General features: G+C 38.5%; 1 protein-coding gene across 1 annotated transcript in view; it reads left to right on the top strand.

The window, feature by feature from the left end:
* NXPH2 (neurexophilin 2) overlaps positions 1 to 19224 on the top strand; it is a 45350-nt gene extending 26126 nt beyond the window's left edge. The window contains exon 2 of the mRNA XM_083351703.1: positions 15331 to 19224. Within this exon, the coding sequence (XP_083207829.1) occupies positions 15331 to 16074 (744 nt within the window). The 3' untranslated portion in view covers positions 16075 to 19224. The remainder of the gene's footprint in view (positions 1 to 15330) is intronic.
* Positions 19225 to 19852: the final 628 nt, after the last annotated feature.

Here is a 19852-nt window from a genome sequence, read left to right as displayed (position 1 = left end):
AAATAAATACATTTTGAAGAAAAGTGAGAATAAGGCAGAGGGGGGTAATTTAACTTGCAAATATGCCAGGTCTATTTAATTCCATTTGAAAAAATATTCTCTCTGTTTTTGTTTTTGTGATTAAATGAATTCATGTGTGGCTTTATTACTATAAATACCTGTAACTTCCCCATTATCTACGTATTTTGGCCTTTTAAGATAAGTGGTTTTGCTCTTCTTTTCAATGATTCCTGGATTTGATCCCTAGCGAGTTAGAAGTCTGGCTAAATGACTGTCTTGATAGATACAGTATGTGTATGTCTCTTTATGTGTGCATGTGCATGTCTGTCTCTTTCTATTCCCATCATATATGGAGGAAATGGAAATAGTTATGTTGCAGCATAATAGTTGAAGCTGGCAATTTCCAGATTCTTGTCTTTCTTACTGCATTAACATTATGCAGGAGTTACACTGTTGATAAGGTAAAATCAAAAGGAAAATAAAATGGCAAAAAAGCTGTATTATTATTATAGCTTTTTTCATACAGACATCTTTCACATTAAATAGAGTATGTATAAACAGCTTCCATCACCAGGCAAAAGAGATCCATCACTAGACAAAAGAATTCATGCAATGCAGACAACCTGCATTTCAAATTACTCTCTTTTATATGTATATTCCTGTATTGATTTTCAAAAGAATACCATCTTAAAAATAAACAAATCAAAAAAAAGTTTTGAAAAAAGAAAAAAGCTCAGAAAAAAGTGAAAGTACAAGAAAGAGGATAAAGAAAACAAAATAGAAAAAAATGAGTTCAACTTTCCTTGGAAAAGATACAACTAAAAATATATCAAATTCTTACTCTAACATTTATCTACATTATTTCTATAATCCACATAATTCTAACCGTAAAATCCCCAAAATTTTCAATTACTCTCGACTTTACAATTCTCATTTAAGAATAATTTCCACAAGCTATTTTTGTTTGTCTGGTCAGCCTGATGGAACAATTTTCTTTTTTTTTCCGTTAACCCTGCCTTTAAAAAGAAATAAGATCAGGGTCTTTCTCGGGAAGATGGAGAAAACAGAAAGGCCTTACAGAAAAGTTCAACTTTTGATAAACCGGGATTATATTTGCACCTTTTAAAAAGTGCTCTATTTTTTTCAGGGTTAAATTAAAAATAACAAGTATTGCTTATTGTTTTTTCACACTGATTCACATTTTGGTATGAGTTGATTTGAGCTGCAGACATAAGGGAAGGTAGAAAGAGAGCAAAAGTATTTGGAATTATTGAAGATTGCTTTTGCACATGGTGACTGAAACAAGACTGTTACAGATAATGGAGGAAAGGATTGTGAAGATAGTAAAATTTGCAGAAATGACAACATTGGAAAAAAACAAAAAATACTTTTAGTACTGGAAACCGTTTAGGGACTTTTTGCTGAAAATAGAAAAAAATGAAATGGTGATTTTATATGTGTTGACTAAAAGTGTTGAATATATGATAGAGAGGAATTATGTGACATAATCTTAGAGAAGGAAAAGAGGCAATATGTTGGTTTGTAATTGCTGTAAATAAGATCGAATGTCTTATGTAAAAATCTTAAATAAAAACTATATATTTAGACAGAGGTAGTTCTTGAGTTATAATCAGTCTTTCAGCGACTGTTCAAAGTTACAACGATGCTGAACTAAGGGACATGACTTTGTCCTCAAAGTTCTGGCATCTTTGGCAACTAGTTTGCACCTATGACAGGTTACAGCAGCCCATGGTCACATGATCACCATTTGTAGCCTTCCCTGCCAGCTTCCCAAAAGGAAAATAAATGAGTAAGCCAGCACGGAAGGTCATAAGCCACTCAAGTAAATTTCCCCCCACCCTTCCAGGCTTTCTTCACTCACATACGCTAGGTCCCCTTTCTCCCCCTTACTGGCATGTATGCTGTGGCCTCCTTCAATGGCCTTCTTGTGCTTGCACACATGTACAGACCCACTAACTCCTTTCTTCCTGGGCCGCTATGCACGTGCACGCAAGTATGCACACAACCTGTGCTGTCTTTCACAGCCTCCCTGTGCTCACACTCACAGACTGTCCTCTCCCAGTACACATACAAACACACATGCTCACACACAAACAGCACAAGTGATTAGTAAGTCTGTTTATTTCATACAACCAACCCTGTAGTCATTCCTCAAGTTCCAGTTCCATGTGAGCAGTGATTTAAGGTCCATTCCAAGCAACCTGGACATAGTGAAGGCAACGGTGGCAAGTTAAGCCACAGTCTGTTCTGCATGTAGCGGGGTTAGGGTGAGCTGAAGAGGGAGTGGTGGGAGATGCCTGGGGGAGGAGTCAGAAGAGGTCAGAGAGGAGTGGAAAGCTCTGCTGAGGCCCAGGTTGGACCGGAGAGAGCAGACAAATAGGGAGGAATGGGAGAGGCTTTTATGAGGTAAGTCTGAGGGAGAGAAGGGAATAGGATAGGGGAAGGCTTCTGTGACGCAAGCCTGAGGGAGAGAAGGGGATAGGATAGAACAGACATGTCAAACACAAGGCCCGGGGGCCAGATCCGGCCCACGAAGTGGTTTCATGTGGCCTGCGAAGCCATCCTGGAAACAGTGAGGGAACGGCCCCCACTGCCTTGGCCCTGGCCCAGAGACCCTCCTTCTGCCAGAGACCCTCAGATCTGTCCCACTCCTGCCCAGGCCCCCATAGGCACCCTTGATGCGAACGATGTAGAGCTGGCCATGCCCACCCAGTAGGCCATACGCACTCTAGCCATGCCCACCCAGTAGGTCACGCCCACCCAGTAGGCCACGCCCACCCGGGCCATACCCACCTGGCCCCCTAAGGGCAACCGCAGTGCTGATGCGGCCCTCAATGAAATTGAGTTTGACACCCCTGGGATAGAAGTTTCTGGGGGGCAAGCCTGAGGGAGAGAAGGGGATAGGATAGGACAGGGGTAGGCAACCTTGGCTCTTTTGTAACTCATGGACTTCAACTCCCAGAATTCCTGAGTCAGCTATGCTGACCATGAGTCATAAAAGAGCCGAGGTTACCTACCCCTGGGATAGGAGAAGCTTCTGTGAGGCAAGCTTGAGAGAGAGAGAAGAGGAAGAAGAAGAAGAGCAGCAGCTGACCAGCCACCTGAATACTTCCCCTGCACATGACCTGCTTTCTGAGAGAGACTGACCACAAGCAGAGGTGTCTAAGTGAGGGACCAGTGTGAGGCCAGGAGAACCTGGACTCCAGCGGCCTTTCAGGGCTAGCGCTACATGGACTTAAGGCATGGGAAGAGCACTGGCAGGATAACAGCCCCCATGATGCTCAGGGTTCAAGGCATGGCCAAGGCAAGCACAGTTTCAATGTGTTCCAGACACAACAAAGGCAACTTTGCATCGGTGGGTTCAAGGCACAATGATGGCAACATGGTCCCAGTGAGAACAGGGCAATGTGTCAAGAATATTCACGGTTAGATAGATTATGAAAGATAGTCTCTGACAACCCCCAGATTCCAAATGCTGAGGTATTAGGCATTGACCAGTGTGCCTCATTAGGAGTGGCGAGGCTGCCTCCTCAGAAGCAGCCTCGCTGATCTTCTTTGCGCCTCTCTCCATTCAGCTCTGCATGACCTGGGATCAGGCAGGGATGGCGCCTTCTCTTCCGTGCTAACTGGCTGAAGCTGAGCCTCTTCTCCAGCCTTTGCAACCAGCTGGTCATTCACGCTAACTGGCTACAGCTGCGCCTTCTCCGGCTGCTCACTGTGTCAAATTCCTCCGATGTTCCCAGCATGTCTTTACCTCAACCATCCAATTCTGCCACAGAGCCTTCCATGTCTCCCTGGTGCTCCCCATAGTCTCTGTCAGATTCCCCACAGCTGGCTCTTCCTCCTCATCCAGGCCAGCGTCCAAGGGAGCCATCACACATACATACACACCAGTGTCTTTCTTTCTGGGCCTTCCTACACTCATATGCACCCTGAATCTTCCTTCCCCAGCCTCCCTGCATTTATACCGCAGCAGCCTCTTCCCTCCTTATTGTGATCTGCACCAGGCCTCCCTTATTTGCCTGGAGCACACCTCCGCTCCTTACCTGGGATTCCCTCCATTTTCTGCTTTTCTTGGGTTACCAAAACAACTGAAATGGCCTGAATTACTGTCACTAAGTGAAGTGGTCATGTGACATTGCATTTTATAACTGCGTCACTTAGCGATAACAATCTCAATTGCGGTCGTAACTCGAGGACAACCTGTGTATATAATTTAAACAATTAAAGCTAGGTGGCATTTAGTTTAGAAATCAGTTTAATATATTTATTTCTTGTTAGTTTCTTATTGCCCACAATTCTTCTGATTACAATCACTTGAAAATTGCTTTATTCTTAAAAGCCCATTTTCTAAATCTTTTTGTAGATTGCCTCTAAGCACAGTGGTGTCTCCTGGGGAGTAAAACATCTGTGAACTTGCAGTTTGGCAGCTATCAGCACTATAGGTTTTTCAGCCAACAGAGCTAACCAACATATAATTACAATCTGAAATTAGTATTTTAATGAACTGATTTTAGTAAAGGTAAAATGAAATCCATGGGTATTAAAGAAATACTCAGGAAGGGAGGGCATTAAAAGGTAAAACTCAGTAAAGAGTGGTCAGCTGATGCCATTTGGAAACAAATGCTGGCTGTGCTTGTTTCAATCAGCAACTCCCCAAAAAACTAATTTGGGTGCTATCCAGGGAAGTCTTAAAGCACTGGTATGTGGATTGGCATTTCAGTAAAAATGAGAATTTTTGATTCTTCTTGTCGCTTCTTAAAAGATAAATAGAAAATGTTTTCAATGTGCTGATAGTAACACTTAGTTTGGTTGCTCTTTTTTTAAAAAAAGCATACAAAATGCATATAATTTTTAATTATTTCTTTTTTAAAAAAGAGCAGAAATGAAAAAGAACACAGCCATTGGAAGTCTACTTCCAATACTCTACTACAGGAGTCTCCAAACTTGGCAACTTTAAGACTTGTGGACTTCAACTCCCAGAATTCCCCAGCAAGCATGGAATTCTGGGAGTTGAAGTCCATAAGTCTTAAAGTTGCCAAGTTTGGAGACCTCTAGTCTTTCTACTACATTTTTATTCCAATCTACATTCTAAGGCAGGGGTGTCAAACTGCCGGCCCGTGGGCCAGTTTCATCATACCGAAGCCGCGCCCACCCCATTGCCAGCAATGCAAAAAGAGTTGCAATATTTTGCGACACATGACGTGGCGAGTTTGACATCCATGTTCTAAGGTGGAAAAATACTGTGGTTTCTTCATCATAGCTTTCTATGATGGTCTGTCTCAGATTAATCCTGAGTCTAATATAGAATCAGGTGGATCTGGGACTTTGGTACAGAGAAGCATAAACCCACTGAATAGTTCCAAGGTGTGTTTATGGCTTTTAAAGCTCTATTACAGATTTTGAGCCTTTCCCTTCCAATGGTACTTTCTCTGCAAAGACTCTATAAAATTATGCCAAGTAGGAAAAAAAGGAAACTGTTGTGAGCGAGGCACTTTACAATGCCTTGGTAAGGCCACACCTGGAATACTGCATCCAGTTTTGGTCGTCACGATGTAAAAAAGATGTGGAGACTCTAGAAAGAGTACAGAGAAGAGCAACAAAGATGATTGGGGGGCTGGAGGCTAAAACATATAGGGAACAGTTGCTGGAATTGGGTATGTGTAGTTTAATGAAGAGAAGGGTGAGGGGTGACATGATAGCAGTGTTCCAATATCTCAGGGGCTGCCACAAAGAAGAGGGAGTCAAGCTATTCTCCAAAGCACCTGAAAGCAGGACAAGAAGCAACGGATGGAAACTAGTCAAGGAGAGAAGCAACCTAGAACTAAGGAGAAACTTCCTGACAGTTAGAACAATTAACCAGTGGAACAACCTGCCTCCAGAGGTGGTGAATGCTCCAACACTGGAGGTTTTTAAGAAGAGATTGGGCAGCCATTTGTCTGAAATGGTATAGCGTTTCCTGCCTTAGCAGGGGGTTGGACTACATGACCTCCAAAGTCCCTTCCAACTACTTCTTCTTCTTCTTCTTCTTCTTCTTCTTCTTCTTCTTCTTCTTCTTCTTCTTCTTCTTCTTCTTCTTCTTCTTCTTCTTCTTCTTATTATTATTATTATTATTATTATTATTATTATTATTATTATTATTATTATTATTATTATCCATATTAATAGTCAGCAAGATTATTTAGACAAGATTTGGAATTTTTGTCTACCTATAGGCAGATATTGTTTTCCAACACTATTTGAAACATTATTACAACTCTTTGCAAGGTCTACAATTTGCTTTTGGAAAATATCATGTACGTATTCTCCTGGGCTGGCTGGTCAACATTTGAGTGTAAATATTCTCAACAGAGACAGTGAAGGTGATGTGCTTTATAACTCAATTACATCTGTGCTGAAATTACAGCTTTTAGTCAGGCAATAACTCTGCTAAAATTCCTTCATTCCAATCTTTTGCTTTTGGAAGAAGTATGGGAGATACTTAAAGAGGTTTTTTCCCCCAAAGAGGCTGTTTGTGTGATTTTATTACCTTTGTGAATATATCCTTAGAACAGCAGTGTTCATGGCTTAATAAATTAGGTGAGAAACCAAGCACTACTTCCTCCTGCTTATTCAGTGGGAAGCTTCCGTATCTATAGTTTATGCAGAATTCTGCTAAGTCCCTGTAACGGGAGCAGGATGGCAAGATATTATTTTAAAATTCCCCAAATGTTAAAGTATTTGCACCTCCGTAAACTTCCCAAATCTAGTCTTCTTTTCTGAATGTATTTGTAGAGGTAATCCTCACTTAGCGATTACAGTTGGGACTGTCAGCGTGACTGCCATGATCTCAAAGGAGAAAATCAAATGACCATGACAAGCTTGTGATTTCACTTCCCCTTCAGTCATTAACTGAAGCAGTGCATTCACTAAATGAAAAATCAGATGACCTCGACTATTTTACTTCAGCCTTCTCTATTAATTCTGCTTGTCACAAGCCAATTGCGAAGCATAGAAAATGGTGATCACATGACTATGGGATACTGCAACAGTTGTAAACGCTTGCTGGTTGCAAAGTACATGAATAGCAAACATGACGAGAGGACACGTTAATGATTGTAAACAGGACAATTGGTTGCAAAAGGTTTTTTTAGTATCATAATTTTGAATGGTTGCTGCATGAGAGTGAGCACGGCCTATCTATGGAGTATTATTCTGTCTGCAACTTTGCAAATTTCACCCAGTTTTATCAAAAAGCAAAATAAACATTGTTATTGTTCATAGGTATCCCAATGGGGAGGTAGAACGAATCATGTTTTCTTAATAAGATTTGCATCAAAGCCAGAACTTAATTAAGTAGCCTGTGAAAAACTCTTGAAGTACAATCAAGCTATTTCCAAATGTTCTAATTGGTCTTCATAATAATCATGAAATACTAATTATACAAACTGTCAACAAGTTTGTAAAATTTGCTGACACTCACTATGAAATCAGTATAGCTTAGCTTAAAAAAGGACACTGTTTCGAAGACTATAATATTCAGATGTTGAACAGGAAGATAGATGGTTTGAGAGAGAAGTTCAAGAAATCTATTTATGCTAAAGTGAGAAATCCTTCCCTCAAGAGAGGTGGATGCCTCAGACACAACCTGTCCCCCATTTTTTTATGCTGCTTTTTCATTAGTCTCTAAGAAGATCAAGACCTCTTCACAGGATCACCAGGGAGGCCCCACTTAATGACCCACCTAAGAGAAGGATTAGCAGAAATGACACTTAATGATTCTCTGGCTACTCACATAGAGAGCCTCTTCAGATTAGGTGAGAAAAATGCAGTTGTCATGACTCAACATCCAGTCAACTCTGTCTGGTTGATTGAGAATCTTCATTGACATATAGACTAAGCTTTGTCATGAGTCAGAAATGAGAATGAGAAAAAACAAAACAGCAGGCAAACAATATTGAAACTTGGTAGAAGTTACTGGAAAGTGGTGGTAAGCACAGAAATTTTCAATAGTATTGGAAAGAGATGACACATTTACTTAAAAACCTTAATGTCAGGACAGGCAGCCATTGTGCTGTCTACCATCATGAAACAAGAATTAGGAATAACAATACCAAAATCACATGAGATGGTCAGATTCTCACAAAATGTTTGTTACTATCATCTCTGAAACTTCATGAAACAATACTGGAATTTTATCCAAATAAAGTGGTATAATGATGCTAGACACTGTGTTACCAACCTTTAGCTCAGTTTGTTTGGGCCATTTCAATAACTGGTTAATTTCATCTGAGCCGTGTTCTACTTCACAGTACCATGCTTTGCAGGTTTCACAACCTTGCTGAGGAAAACAGAAATTTAGTTTCTCTCTCTCTCTCTCTCTCTCTCTCTCTCTCTCTCTCTCTCTCTCTCTCTCTCTCTCACACACACACACACACACACACACACACACACACACACACAGAGACACACACAGACACAAAAACTATTATCTATCGTATGTGTGTGCGTTTAAATTGCGCTAGAGTATAATGGATTTTTTGAAGCAAAAATGTTCTCGGTTACTTCTCTCATATTGAACAACACACATTTTTTACTCTTTATTAATATTTATGTCATTATTTCAGATCAGGTTCAGGACACTCATATATCAGAATTGGAAAGCAGACAGGAAAAATGCAGCTGGAATCTTCTAAAATTATTATTTAAGGGTTTTATTGTTGCTAAGCTGAATAACCTAAAGCTAAGTGGCACCATTTATTTAAGGCTCCCACAGTTTTGCTGTACATCTAGAAATTATTCCCAATGTATTGACAGACAAGAAAAGGAAAGGAGGGGCCTTCTGTATCCATTATCCTGTATGGATTTTATCTGACTTCCATTCATGCTTTCTAGATGTTCTCCCTTCTCTCTGTTGTATGAAGTTTTGAGTAATAATTTTTTTAAAGATCATAAAAGACAAAGAAGCTTTTAGGAAAACTGAGCACAATTTATAATTATCTTCCATTTTCCACCCTCGTGCTTAAAGTTGCTACTAACATTTATCAGTTCTGCTAGCTTTTCAGAAGGTGATGTATTACATTGGAAAATATTAATATCTACAATTAGTATATTGATATATAGCTCACTTCTGTCATTCCTCACCCACTTTCTATCATTTTCCTATTATGCTGCTCTGACAATTTCCTAACGATTCAGAAGATATATGGTTTTGGTAGAAGCTTTATCACTGATGTCTTATGGACTTGGATCTGCATTCAGTATTTTTAGCAGAGATTTTGGTGTACCTAAACTTCTAAAGGCTAGATAGTTCTTTTTAAAGATTTATTTACAAGCAGAATATTTAATATGCTGCTAAATTTGTTCATGAAAGAGTTCCCTCCCCGCTTTTTTCCAGCTGTGAGTTGGCTTGCCATTTTGATAAACCAAAGGAGACAGGACAGAATTCTTAACACAATCCAATTATGTAAACTATTGAAAAAAGGGGTTTTAGCGACTTTTCATTAGTGAAGTAGAACTGTAATACCTGAAGGTGCTTCACCAATTGTTAGGTGGGAAGCAAAATTTGCAATCTCAAATGCTGTAGGGAGGCGACTCAGGTAACTTATTAGACCTATTTGTAAATTCCAATTCCCACTTGGATTTTGGATATACTTCTACCAAAAAACACACCACCATTTTTTTTAAAAAAACCCACCTTTATTAAATTTCAAAAACAAGCATTAAAATACAAGCTAACATAAATTAGTTATGATCTAAAAACATTTCGGTAAAATCTCTACCTTCGCTATCTTATTTGCTAGATTTGTTGAGAGCCATATCATACAAATTCTTGAAAAAGATTTATGCCTTTCTGAAAAAAAATTATATTCTCTTGTAGATCTATTTTTACGTCTCCGTGCATTCTTAAAACCGGGTTACCTAGTTAAAAAAAGATATTGGTAATTTGTCTTAAGTTTAATTTCTTTACTAGAAGTTCTGTCAAATTGAGTGGGCACTACCCCATTCCAATCGGCCAACATACACCAAATCTGGTATGAAAATGAGAATTGCTCCATTAAATGAACAGAAATTGTACATGTGCTCGGAGGCCTTGAATAATGCCTAACTACCATACAACATCCTCTGGCATCTTTTCTTAAATAAATATTAATCTCCAAGCAGAAAAATCAGATGAGTTAGAACATAGAATAACAGAGTTAGAAGGATCCAGGAAGTCTTCTAGTCCAGGGCTTTTCAACCAGTGGTACGGGTACAACCTGTGGTACCTTGGCACCTGACAGGTGGTACGTGACCATCCTAGAAAAGTAGCGGGGGAGGGGAATGAGCGGAACTGGTGGTAGCACCGCACAAGCCTGAGCGAGAGATGGCTGGAGCTGCAGGGCTGTCAGGGCTCAGCGGAAGCACCAGGATCAGCACTTCCTCGGGGCTGTCAGGGCTCAGTGGAAGTGCCAGGCTCCAGCTGGAGCTTGGCGCTGATTCTGGTGCTTCTGCTGAGCACAGAAGAAGCACCGATCAGCTGGAATGTTGCAGCATCTCCAGGGTCTTGTGGTTTACATTCAGATGCTTGGCAACTGATTCATATTTATGACGGTCACAGTGTCCCAGGGTCATGTGAAGTGACCAAAACCTGCTGCAACCACCCAGCAGAGGGGGGGAAATAAAAACCAAACACCCCCACCCCACTCCCGCTGCCAATCCTCAACAGAAATGCTCACAACAATGAAAACCTCGGACAGGAGAAAGAGCGCCGCCGGGCGGGCAGGCAGGTGTCTTGCTCGGCTGTGGCTTGGGGGGCACTTTTTTCAGTGCCGTTATAACTTCAGACAGTCACTAAGTCAACTGTTGTAAGTCAAGGATTACCTGTACTTCATCACTTTTTTCCTTTTTTTTTTTTTTTGGTCAAGTTTTTGACACCTTGCTAGGCGACGTGGTACTCGGATGCTGCCATATCCTAAAAGTGGTGCAATGGGTGAAAAGGTTGAAAAGCCCTGTTCTAGTCCAACCCCCTGCTCAGGCAGGAGACCCTATATACCATTTCAGACGGGTGACTATCCAGTCCCTTCTGAGATGGAAAATTAACCTGCAAGAAGCAATGGATGGAAACTAATCAAAGAGAGAAACAACCTAGAACTAAGGAGAAATTTCCTAACAGCACAAACAATTAACCAGTGGAATGGCTTGCCTTCAGAAGTTGTGGGTGCCCCTTTCCTGGAGGTTTTTAACAAGCCTTCTTATTTGGAATTTTGGCTTTGCATATAGCATGGAAGTGGCACGCACGAAAAATATTATAGAGGGATTATTTAAATAAGACTGTCAAAACCAAAATTCCAGATAAGGAGGCTTTATTGAGCTAGAGAGATGTGAGAGATAGGGAGAAGGAGGAGTAGAAGGAAAAAGAATTCTTATTCAGAAACCCTTCATTGCATAGATCATCCCAAACTCCCTCATGAAGAGTACTTTTTATTAAAAGTTTTATTTTATTAAAATAAAAGTTTATTTTATTTTTTCCATGGAGAATAATCCTGTGGCTAACGTTTTGGAACTGGAAGAAAGCATTAATACAATAAGCAAGTCTCTCATCAGGCAAAATTGCCAGGGCTTGACTTTCTGTTTAAGTCACGCATTTACACTTATCAATAACATTCAGCAAAATTATTTGAAATCATAATCAGACCTAAGCTAAGGTAATTATCCTATCTGGACAAGATAATATCACCATTTTCCCAAATCAGATTCATTAATCCATCTATTTGTGGAAGCCTAATAAGTGTTCAGTGTATCTTTATTCTATCTGCTTATGTTGGGCTTTTGGAAGTCTTTCGAGACATGGATGTGTTCCCAGGCTTGTGGTCTGGGCAATTAGTTGGAACCCATTCATAGTCCTGTATTTATGATACATTGTTTTCTGTACCACTACTGCCTTTATAGGGGTTTTTTAATGTTATCCTATGTTATATTATTTTGTATTGTGCTATTATATGTTATTAGCCATATACAGTTGCTATGGTGAGATGGGCAGCCATATTCAACACACACATTAAGGAAATTGTTTTGAAACATTTACCTGTAAAAGGGGAAATAATGTAAGTGTATATTATGTGCCAAGAATATACCTTGAAAGTATTTTGCTTATCTCTTAACAAAGACGCCTTGGGAGAAATAAGGACAGGGTCATTTTCCAACCAGATTATACTTTTGATTATGCACTAACATGACTAAAACTCACTCCAAGTAGAATTCGATACCATATTGCTGTTTATCTAAGGCAGCGGCTCCCAACCTTTTTTCCTGCACCCCTAGAACACTTCTGATATATTCTCGCACCCCTTACAAAAGTTTAAAATAACAGCAATGAATTATGCATATACACTATAATTTTGAAAACCTAAGTTTTCGCACCCCCTGGAATATTGTCTTGCACCCCTGGTTGAGAACCCCTGATCTAAGGCAAGGCTGCATAGTAAAAAAGGAAAAAAAAGAAATATACCTGATTATCTTCTCTCAACATCAGGTGTCAACCTCATTTTGTAAATTGCTTGTGTCATGGGGCAGTAGAAGTGGGGGGGAAAGAGCTATAAAATATACATTGAAACATTGAAAAATGTAAACTATTGAGGACTCTGAGTAAAAAGTTCAGGATCAAATTGAAAAGCCTTATAGAAACTGAAATGATTTTTCATATGCCTTCTAAAGACTGGAAGATCGCAATAAACAGCAATTGTATGAAGGAAGGATTTTTAATTAAGGAACTTCGAAAATTCCATGTGACAAGAATGCTGCTTTGTATTCTTTAATTGCAAATAAAACATTTATTTGGATATTAATGCAGACACACATGGCATACTAGTTTACATAAGAATACACTGTGATAACAATTACAATCTTTTTAATAAGAGATGAAACAGTAATAAAAATATTCTTATAAATATTCAGTTAGATTGACCTAGAATAAGCATTAATTAAATCACAAAATCCATTAATATTTTAAATAATACCCCCTTTCTAAATACCATAATTCTGAAAATGCTGCAGTTCACATACAGAAAAATGATTAATCCAATCCTCATTAAAAAAAAAAGAAAATTAGCCCAGTTTTAGGACAAGTTGACTAGTAAAACAATTTAAGTCTGCTGTATTTCACTATTAACCATCTCTCAGTTCAGAGTTCTTTATTTCTCTTAACCGATTTTCTAGCCAATGCATGCTCACCGGGCAAAGTCCAGGGTTCTAACTACAATCCACCAGGCAGGGTCAAGGCACAAGACCAGGGCAGTCCTCAGGATGAAGAAAGAGGTCCCAGAAAAGAAGCAATTCCAAAGCCCCCAGTGAAGCGAAGACCAAACGTAGCCACCAGAGAAGGACAAGATCCAAAACAAAATGGGAAGAGCAATCTTCCAAGCAAGGCAAGGCAAACAGCAACAGGCACAAGTAAAAGCCGGTGAGGGGGCAGTGTAAGCCAAAACAATTGTTCCTTGTTGTGTAGTGGGTTCTGAAGAGTATGAATGATGCCAGGCAGATGAGTACAATCAACAGCTCTTTATTAGGTGACCATGCTGTAACTGTACTGAGGGTTTAGGGGGTACTTGCACTCTTTATATACCTTTCTGAGTAAACAGCCAACCAATCAGATTGAACCTAAATCTCCCGCCATAATTGACTCCCGCCAAAATGGTTACAGTTCAAATGCATACTGGTAGTGACTGTTATACAAGTGCTTAGGTGTTTCTTTAAACCTTAATACACAACATTCCTGATAAAGGCTAACTCCCCACGTCTTCTCCTTAAATTATTCTCCTTCGGGTGTTCCTTGTGAGGTGGGGTGGGGCAACCTCCTCCTGAGTAGCCTTGCAGCTCTTCTCTCGGCTTGCCTATGCTCCACTCTCCTTGCCCTTGGATCAAGTGGAGTAGGCAGTTTCTCATCAGAGGAGATTGACTGCCTATCAGCACCACTCACTGCCTGTCAGATCCTCCCCTGTATGCAAGCAGGCAGCTCTCCGTCTGGTCAACCATTTCCCCCAATGCCTAAGAAGCCCAGGACAGCATTGTCCTCAGCCCCTGGTGTGCCTTCCCTGTCGGATGGTCCCAGCTCCAACTCTTCCTCCTCCTCCTCCTCCTCCTCCTCCTCCTCCTCCTCCTCCAAACTGGCCTCTGAGGTGGCCATGACGCCCCTTTCTTTGACGCTGTTTTGCAAGGCCCTGAAGACCTGGTTTTGCCAGTGAGCCTGGGGAACCCAGAGTGGGATGGAACCCATCAAGCGGCTTATGGATAGACTGATTGTTGTCACTGGGGGGGGAATCATTACATTTATTGTTTTTATGTTAGGTTTTTATCTTTGTAAGCCATCCGGAATCACTGAGAGTGACTTGGTGGCCATATGCATTTTCTTAAATAAATAAATAAATTTACAAAATAGTTTTTGAAAAGAGAAGCTTTTTATAATACTAGTACAAGAAGAATGTTATCAAACATTTGTGATGCACTTTGCATGTAAAACTGCTGTTTAATGTTATGATTCTTAAAATATTCATGAATGAGTAACTCACAATTACTATCACTTATTCATGAAGTACTTCCAATTTAGATATTTATTTTATTTACTATGTGTGTGTGTGTGTATACAGTGTGTGTGTGTGTATGTATTTGTGTATATATATATATATGTGTGTGTGTGTAAATTACTAACAAAGAATTAAAGGGAAACTGAGATGCATTTCTGACTCCTTAGTCGTCATCAGTCAGCTATACCCTTCTGAGATTCGAACCTGGGCTGATTGCATATGAGGCAGTGTTATTTGCCTCTAAGCCACAAGGTCTCTCTCGCTCTGTTAGCTTTTTTTCTGCAAGGGAAGATATGTTTCAAATGTTAACTATTTAGATTACCTTGCTAGGCCCCAAACATGGGGCAAATCTTTATTTCCTGTTTTCAGCCTATCTAGCAAGGTAATCTATACTATATAATAGAAAATACTCGGGTTTTAGATTTTGGCAAGTGGTTTGCTCTCTAAGCTTCTTTCAATTTAGTTTCTGAACCTTTTGTTACCAGACTAGGTAACACCGTCAGCGGGATTTTCTTGTCCTATTCTCCTTAGCTTATAAATGTCTTGTGTGCCGATTGGTCAGTTGGTCATGTGATTGGTTGTTCATTTGGAGCTATATTTAAATTCTGAACAGCTGATTGGTTCTCTTGTTGATTGGTAGTTTGAATGGTCTGGTTTCTTAAATATTTATATGTTGGATATAGATCAATATTAGATATCAGTATTAATATCAATTGTCTAGATCAATACCATATTTCTGAAATTCTTTTCTCTTTCTCTTTTGAAACAGATATTCTGTGATGCTAAGCAAGTCATCCAGGCCAGAGACTTACTGGACTGGGAGGATAAAGATGCTGCGGACACTTTGGTTGCTAATGGAGTCCATTCTCGGATCATCAATCCATTACGCCTTTTTGTGAAGCCCTCTCCAACAATGAAACATGGGCAGATGTCATATTCAGACAACACGGACAACTTTTGGGATTGGTTATCCAATATCACTGAAGTTCAGGAATCTCTTGCACGAACTAAACGCAGACCAATTGTGAAAACTGGAAAGTTTAAAAAAATGTTTGGATGGGGCGACTTCCATTCTAACATCAAAACTGTGAAATTGAATCTTCTGATAACAGGGAAGATTGTTGATCATGGCAATGGAACCTTTAGTGTTTATTTCCGGCACAATTCAACAGGCCTTGGAAATGTTTCTGTAAGCCTGGTGCCGCCTTCCAAGGTGGTGGAATTTGAATCTTCCCCTCAATCAACTCTAGAGACTAAGGAATCAAAGTCTTTCAACTGCCGAATTGAGTATGAGAAAACTGATAGGGCCAAGAAAACTGCATTGTGTAACTTTGACCCTTCAAAAATCTGCTACCAAGAGCAGACCCAAAGCCATGTATCCTGGTTATGTTCTAAACCATTTAAGGTCATCTGTATTTACATTGCTTTCTACAGTGTTGATTACAAACTAGTGCAGAAGGTCTGCCCTGATTACAACTACCACAGTGAAACACCATATTTATCCTCTGGATGATGTACTCTCTTTTCTTCAATGACTGTTATATTAAGAAAAAAAATCTGTCTGAAATTCTAGTTTTAAATTTCTTAAGGCATTGTTCCTAATCAGGTTAACTAAGCAGCTTTCTTCTCCCTAAAGGAAACTTATCACTTGTAGGCTGGTTCATCCATGCATGTTCTTCACTTGGTGACTAGAACATCATATAGCAACTTGCATAAGTCTTTGAGCCATCATGATCAGGCACCATGTAACATTGTCATAAGACTTCAGATCAGAGTCTCTATTTGGCCATGCAGTTGTAATTTTATGATGAATCACCGAATGAGTGGACCAGCCTGAAGGTTTTGCTGTTATCATAAATATTTCAATATCCGAAAATCAAAATATCACTTTTTCACAATACAGTATTTGTATTTAATTTCTCATTGTGTCAGATCTTATCAAATATTAATAGTATATAGATAAGTGCGAAAAGCCAAATTCTTTGCAAGGAAGAGACACAAATGATTTCTTACTAAGACTTGCTGCAACAGCAGATTCAGCTGGTAGTATTGGAAAAAACATTCTTTGTTAGCATTTTAGGAATATTAAACTGCCAGTGCCAGCAAATTTGTCAAAGGCTCTCTAACATGTAGAGATGTTTTCAATATGGATTCTGAAATTACCTACACTTTTTTTATGATGTAAGGGAGAAACATTCAGAGAAAGAAATCTCTCAGATGTGCTGCCATGAATTTTGCTTAAAACTTAGGCAAAAATTCTATAGGAGCTTAAAATTAGAAGAATTTCTATGAGATTTGCAAAATTGGTTCGTGAATGAATCATTCACAAACAATATTATTTGCTTATTAAATATCTACAACCACTCTAGCTATAATCTGACAGAACTGTGCCCTTTATGTAACAATTGGGTAGATCAGTTGCACACCTCTAAAGCCATGTTTATATCTATAGGTAAAGTACATGTTGTAACAGGAGCAAAGAACTGGATAAAAGTGTTCTGTGGATATGTTGCCCACTATACAGATTTGCAGAGACTGCCATTCTTCATTCAGTCATGAAAAATAGTGAACACAGGGATTTTGTTTTAAAAATCAGTGCGTAGAAAAAACACATATCCATTTAATCCAAAAATATTGAGAAAATGTGTTCTGTATTTAAACTAGTTTGTCCTTAATCTATAATTTCTGTAATTCAGAAATTGGGGTCTCTACCAATTTTGCCATTCTGAAAGCGTACTAAAATTAAAATCACAAGGTCTGTAAAGGAGATTGCTTTCATTCAAGTGCAATAAAGTATAACACTGATTTCATTGAGATAATGAAGCAGTGGATGATAATCTTCCTCTACAAATGGACTTGGCTTTTTAGTATCATAAACCCTTGCCAGGACCATTATAGAAAACCTATTAAAGAAGAAACCTAATATAAAATTATAATGAGGTCTTTACCACTGTGCTTTCATTAACAAAAAAATCCAGACCTTGTACATTTAATTTTTCAAAGCAGTGAATCTTTTCAAAATGAATCTTTTACATAAGATTTGCTTATGTAAATACTTACATTTTACCTTTGATGTGAATCAGTTGGCTGCAACCAGGTGATCTAGGCATTCACTTATCTCAGACCTGGTAGGCTTCATCAGTAAGATAGTGTCATCTCAATCCTCCAATTAAAATCGTTAAATTTTTGCCAAGGAACTATCGTCTCGGAGAAAATTCAGTTATATCCATCCTTTTTTTCGCCAGAGGCAGAAATAGATTCTTCTTTTTTCCCCTTGCCTCTACCCATTCACAAATCTGCTCTGCATTTTCGGGAACTTAGTTGAAGAGACAGAAGATGAAAAAGAAGACCTCAGATACATGGAAATTGTCACTCTCACTAACCCTTGTGCTTCTGAGAACCTCATTCTCCTCATCCCCAAGAGAAACCAAATGAAAGAGGCATATAAACTGTGAAACCTTTGTGCATTTGGGGATTGTTACATGTGATGATATATCACCCAAGAATTTATACAGCAGATTCTAGCATGTCTACCTATAGAAAGAGAAGTCATTCATTGTTGCAAAAAAAGTGATAACCAAACAATTCTCACATTGCATGAAACATCACTCAGCTACATTTGGGATTCAAAGGTTTTCTGTGCATAGAAGATAGATTACTTTATTGGCCACGTTCAGAGGCAGACTGGCAAACAGTTTCACTTTATTATGCTATTTTTTTTGCAAAATGAGTGACAAACTCTAGCAGCTTGAATAATAAGATATTCAATAAATTTACAATCATATTTTTGAGGGATAAGATTAAAGATTCAAACAGTTTTTGGAATAAATCTATGATGGCAGTGGCCTCTGTACTCAGGGTATGTAATATGAGATTTCTTTGCCAAAAGATCAAGGACCAGTAAAGAGAGAAAATAGCTGGCTTCTGATAATGTAAGGACCAGACCCTTAGGTTTGCTTTTGTTACAATCAGCCATTTTAGTAGGGAAATGTAATTTGGCATGTCATGAGAAAGTAGCCCATTCCATATTATTTAATAATAATAAGACTAACCAGGATTTTATCTGGGGAAAATTGATATTTTCCCATGATTATCAGCAAGGGGGAACTCCAGATTGCACCTCCCAATCAGCATATCCCAGGCATTTATATACCTAGTTGGTTCCTATCTCCCTCCATGCTGTTCAGCAGGAACATGTATGCTCAAAATCATTTTATTAAAAGAAAGAAATGGTCTTAGAAATTAGGAGTTTGGAAATGCGTTTGTTTTTATTTATATGTCAAAAACCTGATCATTTCCCTATTTTGTCTTGAAGAGTTTTGCCAAATTAATTTTTCCCCAGCTTTTTCTTCTCAAATAAAAAACTTAACTTAAAATTCTAGTTCACATTTGTATCATGTGGCCTAGATCTGGCTGTATATAAGCTAAGATTTCTTGCTAAAATTTATGAGTTCATTATTGGGTGATTTTGTAATTTAGTTGTAAGCTGTTATTTTTGAACTTGTATTTTTACCCAATTCTGTAGCTACTTTAAATACAAAATGAGATTGTTTAACGTAGAATATGTGGAAATTATAAATGTATATATACTTAGAAGTGTATATGTACAAATACAGAATATGTGTGTACACATATTTCTATGTAAATAAAGAGAGTTAATTAAATCTGTCATTTGTTTAAAATAGATTTTCTTTTGAAGTACAGTACATCTTCTCAATATAGATGCCTATATATATTTGCTTTAAAACAGGAGATTTATAACATCAGAATTTAGATTAGAATTAGAAGTATGTCTGAACTGATGTATGAAATTATCCTGATGCCTTACAAAGTATTTATAGAAGTAAAATGTATGCTAGGAAATTTAATTAAATTTACTACCAATTTAATGAATACAAACATCCTCATTTTACAACCACACTTGTGACCAGCAACTCAGTTGTTAAGTGAAACATCACTAAATGAAAATGCAACTGTGCTTATGATTTTACTTAAGTTTTGCTTTGCATTAGAGACCTGCAAATGTTGTAAATGTGATGATTGGTTGTAACATTTTTTCATCACTTTCCTAAATATGAACAGTTGTTAAATGAGACAGTTACTTAGCAAGGAACACCTAATGCAATCCTATACAAAGAAGAAACTCTTTAATGAAGAAGATGAATGGGGGATATGCTTTTAATAAAACAGTCATTTTTTGACACGTTTCACATAGTACTTTAAAGGCAATGTATGAAGTAGTATATGGTAATGGAAGTAAATGTAATGACTTGCAAGGATAGAAAAGTACA

Source organism: Vipera ursinii, assembly GCF_947247035.1.
Source record: "Vipera ursinii genome assembly, chromosome: 1".
NCBI lineage: Eukaryota > Metazoa > Chordata > Lepidosauria > Squamata > Viperidae > Vipera > Vipera ursinii.
The sequence above is the reverse complement of the archived record's forward strand: the minus strand, read 5'-3'. Positions and strand labels throughout refer to the sequence as shown.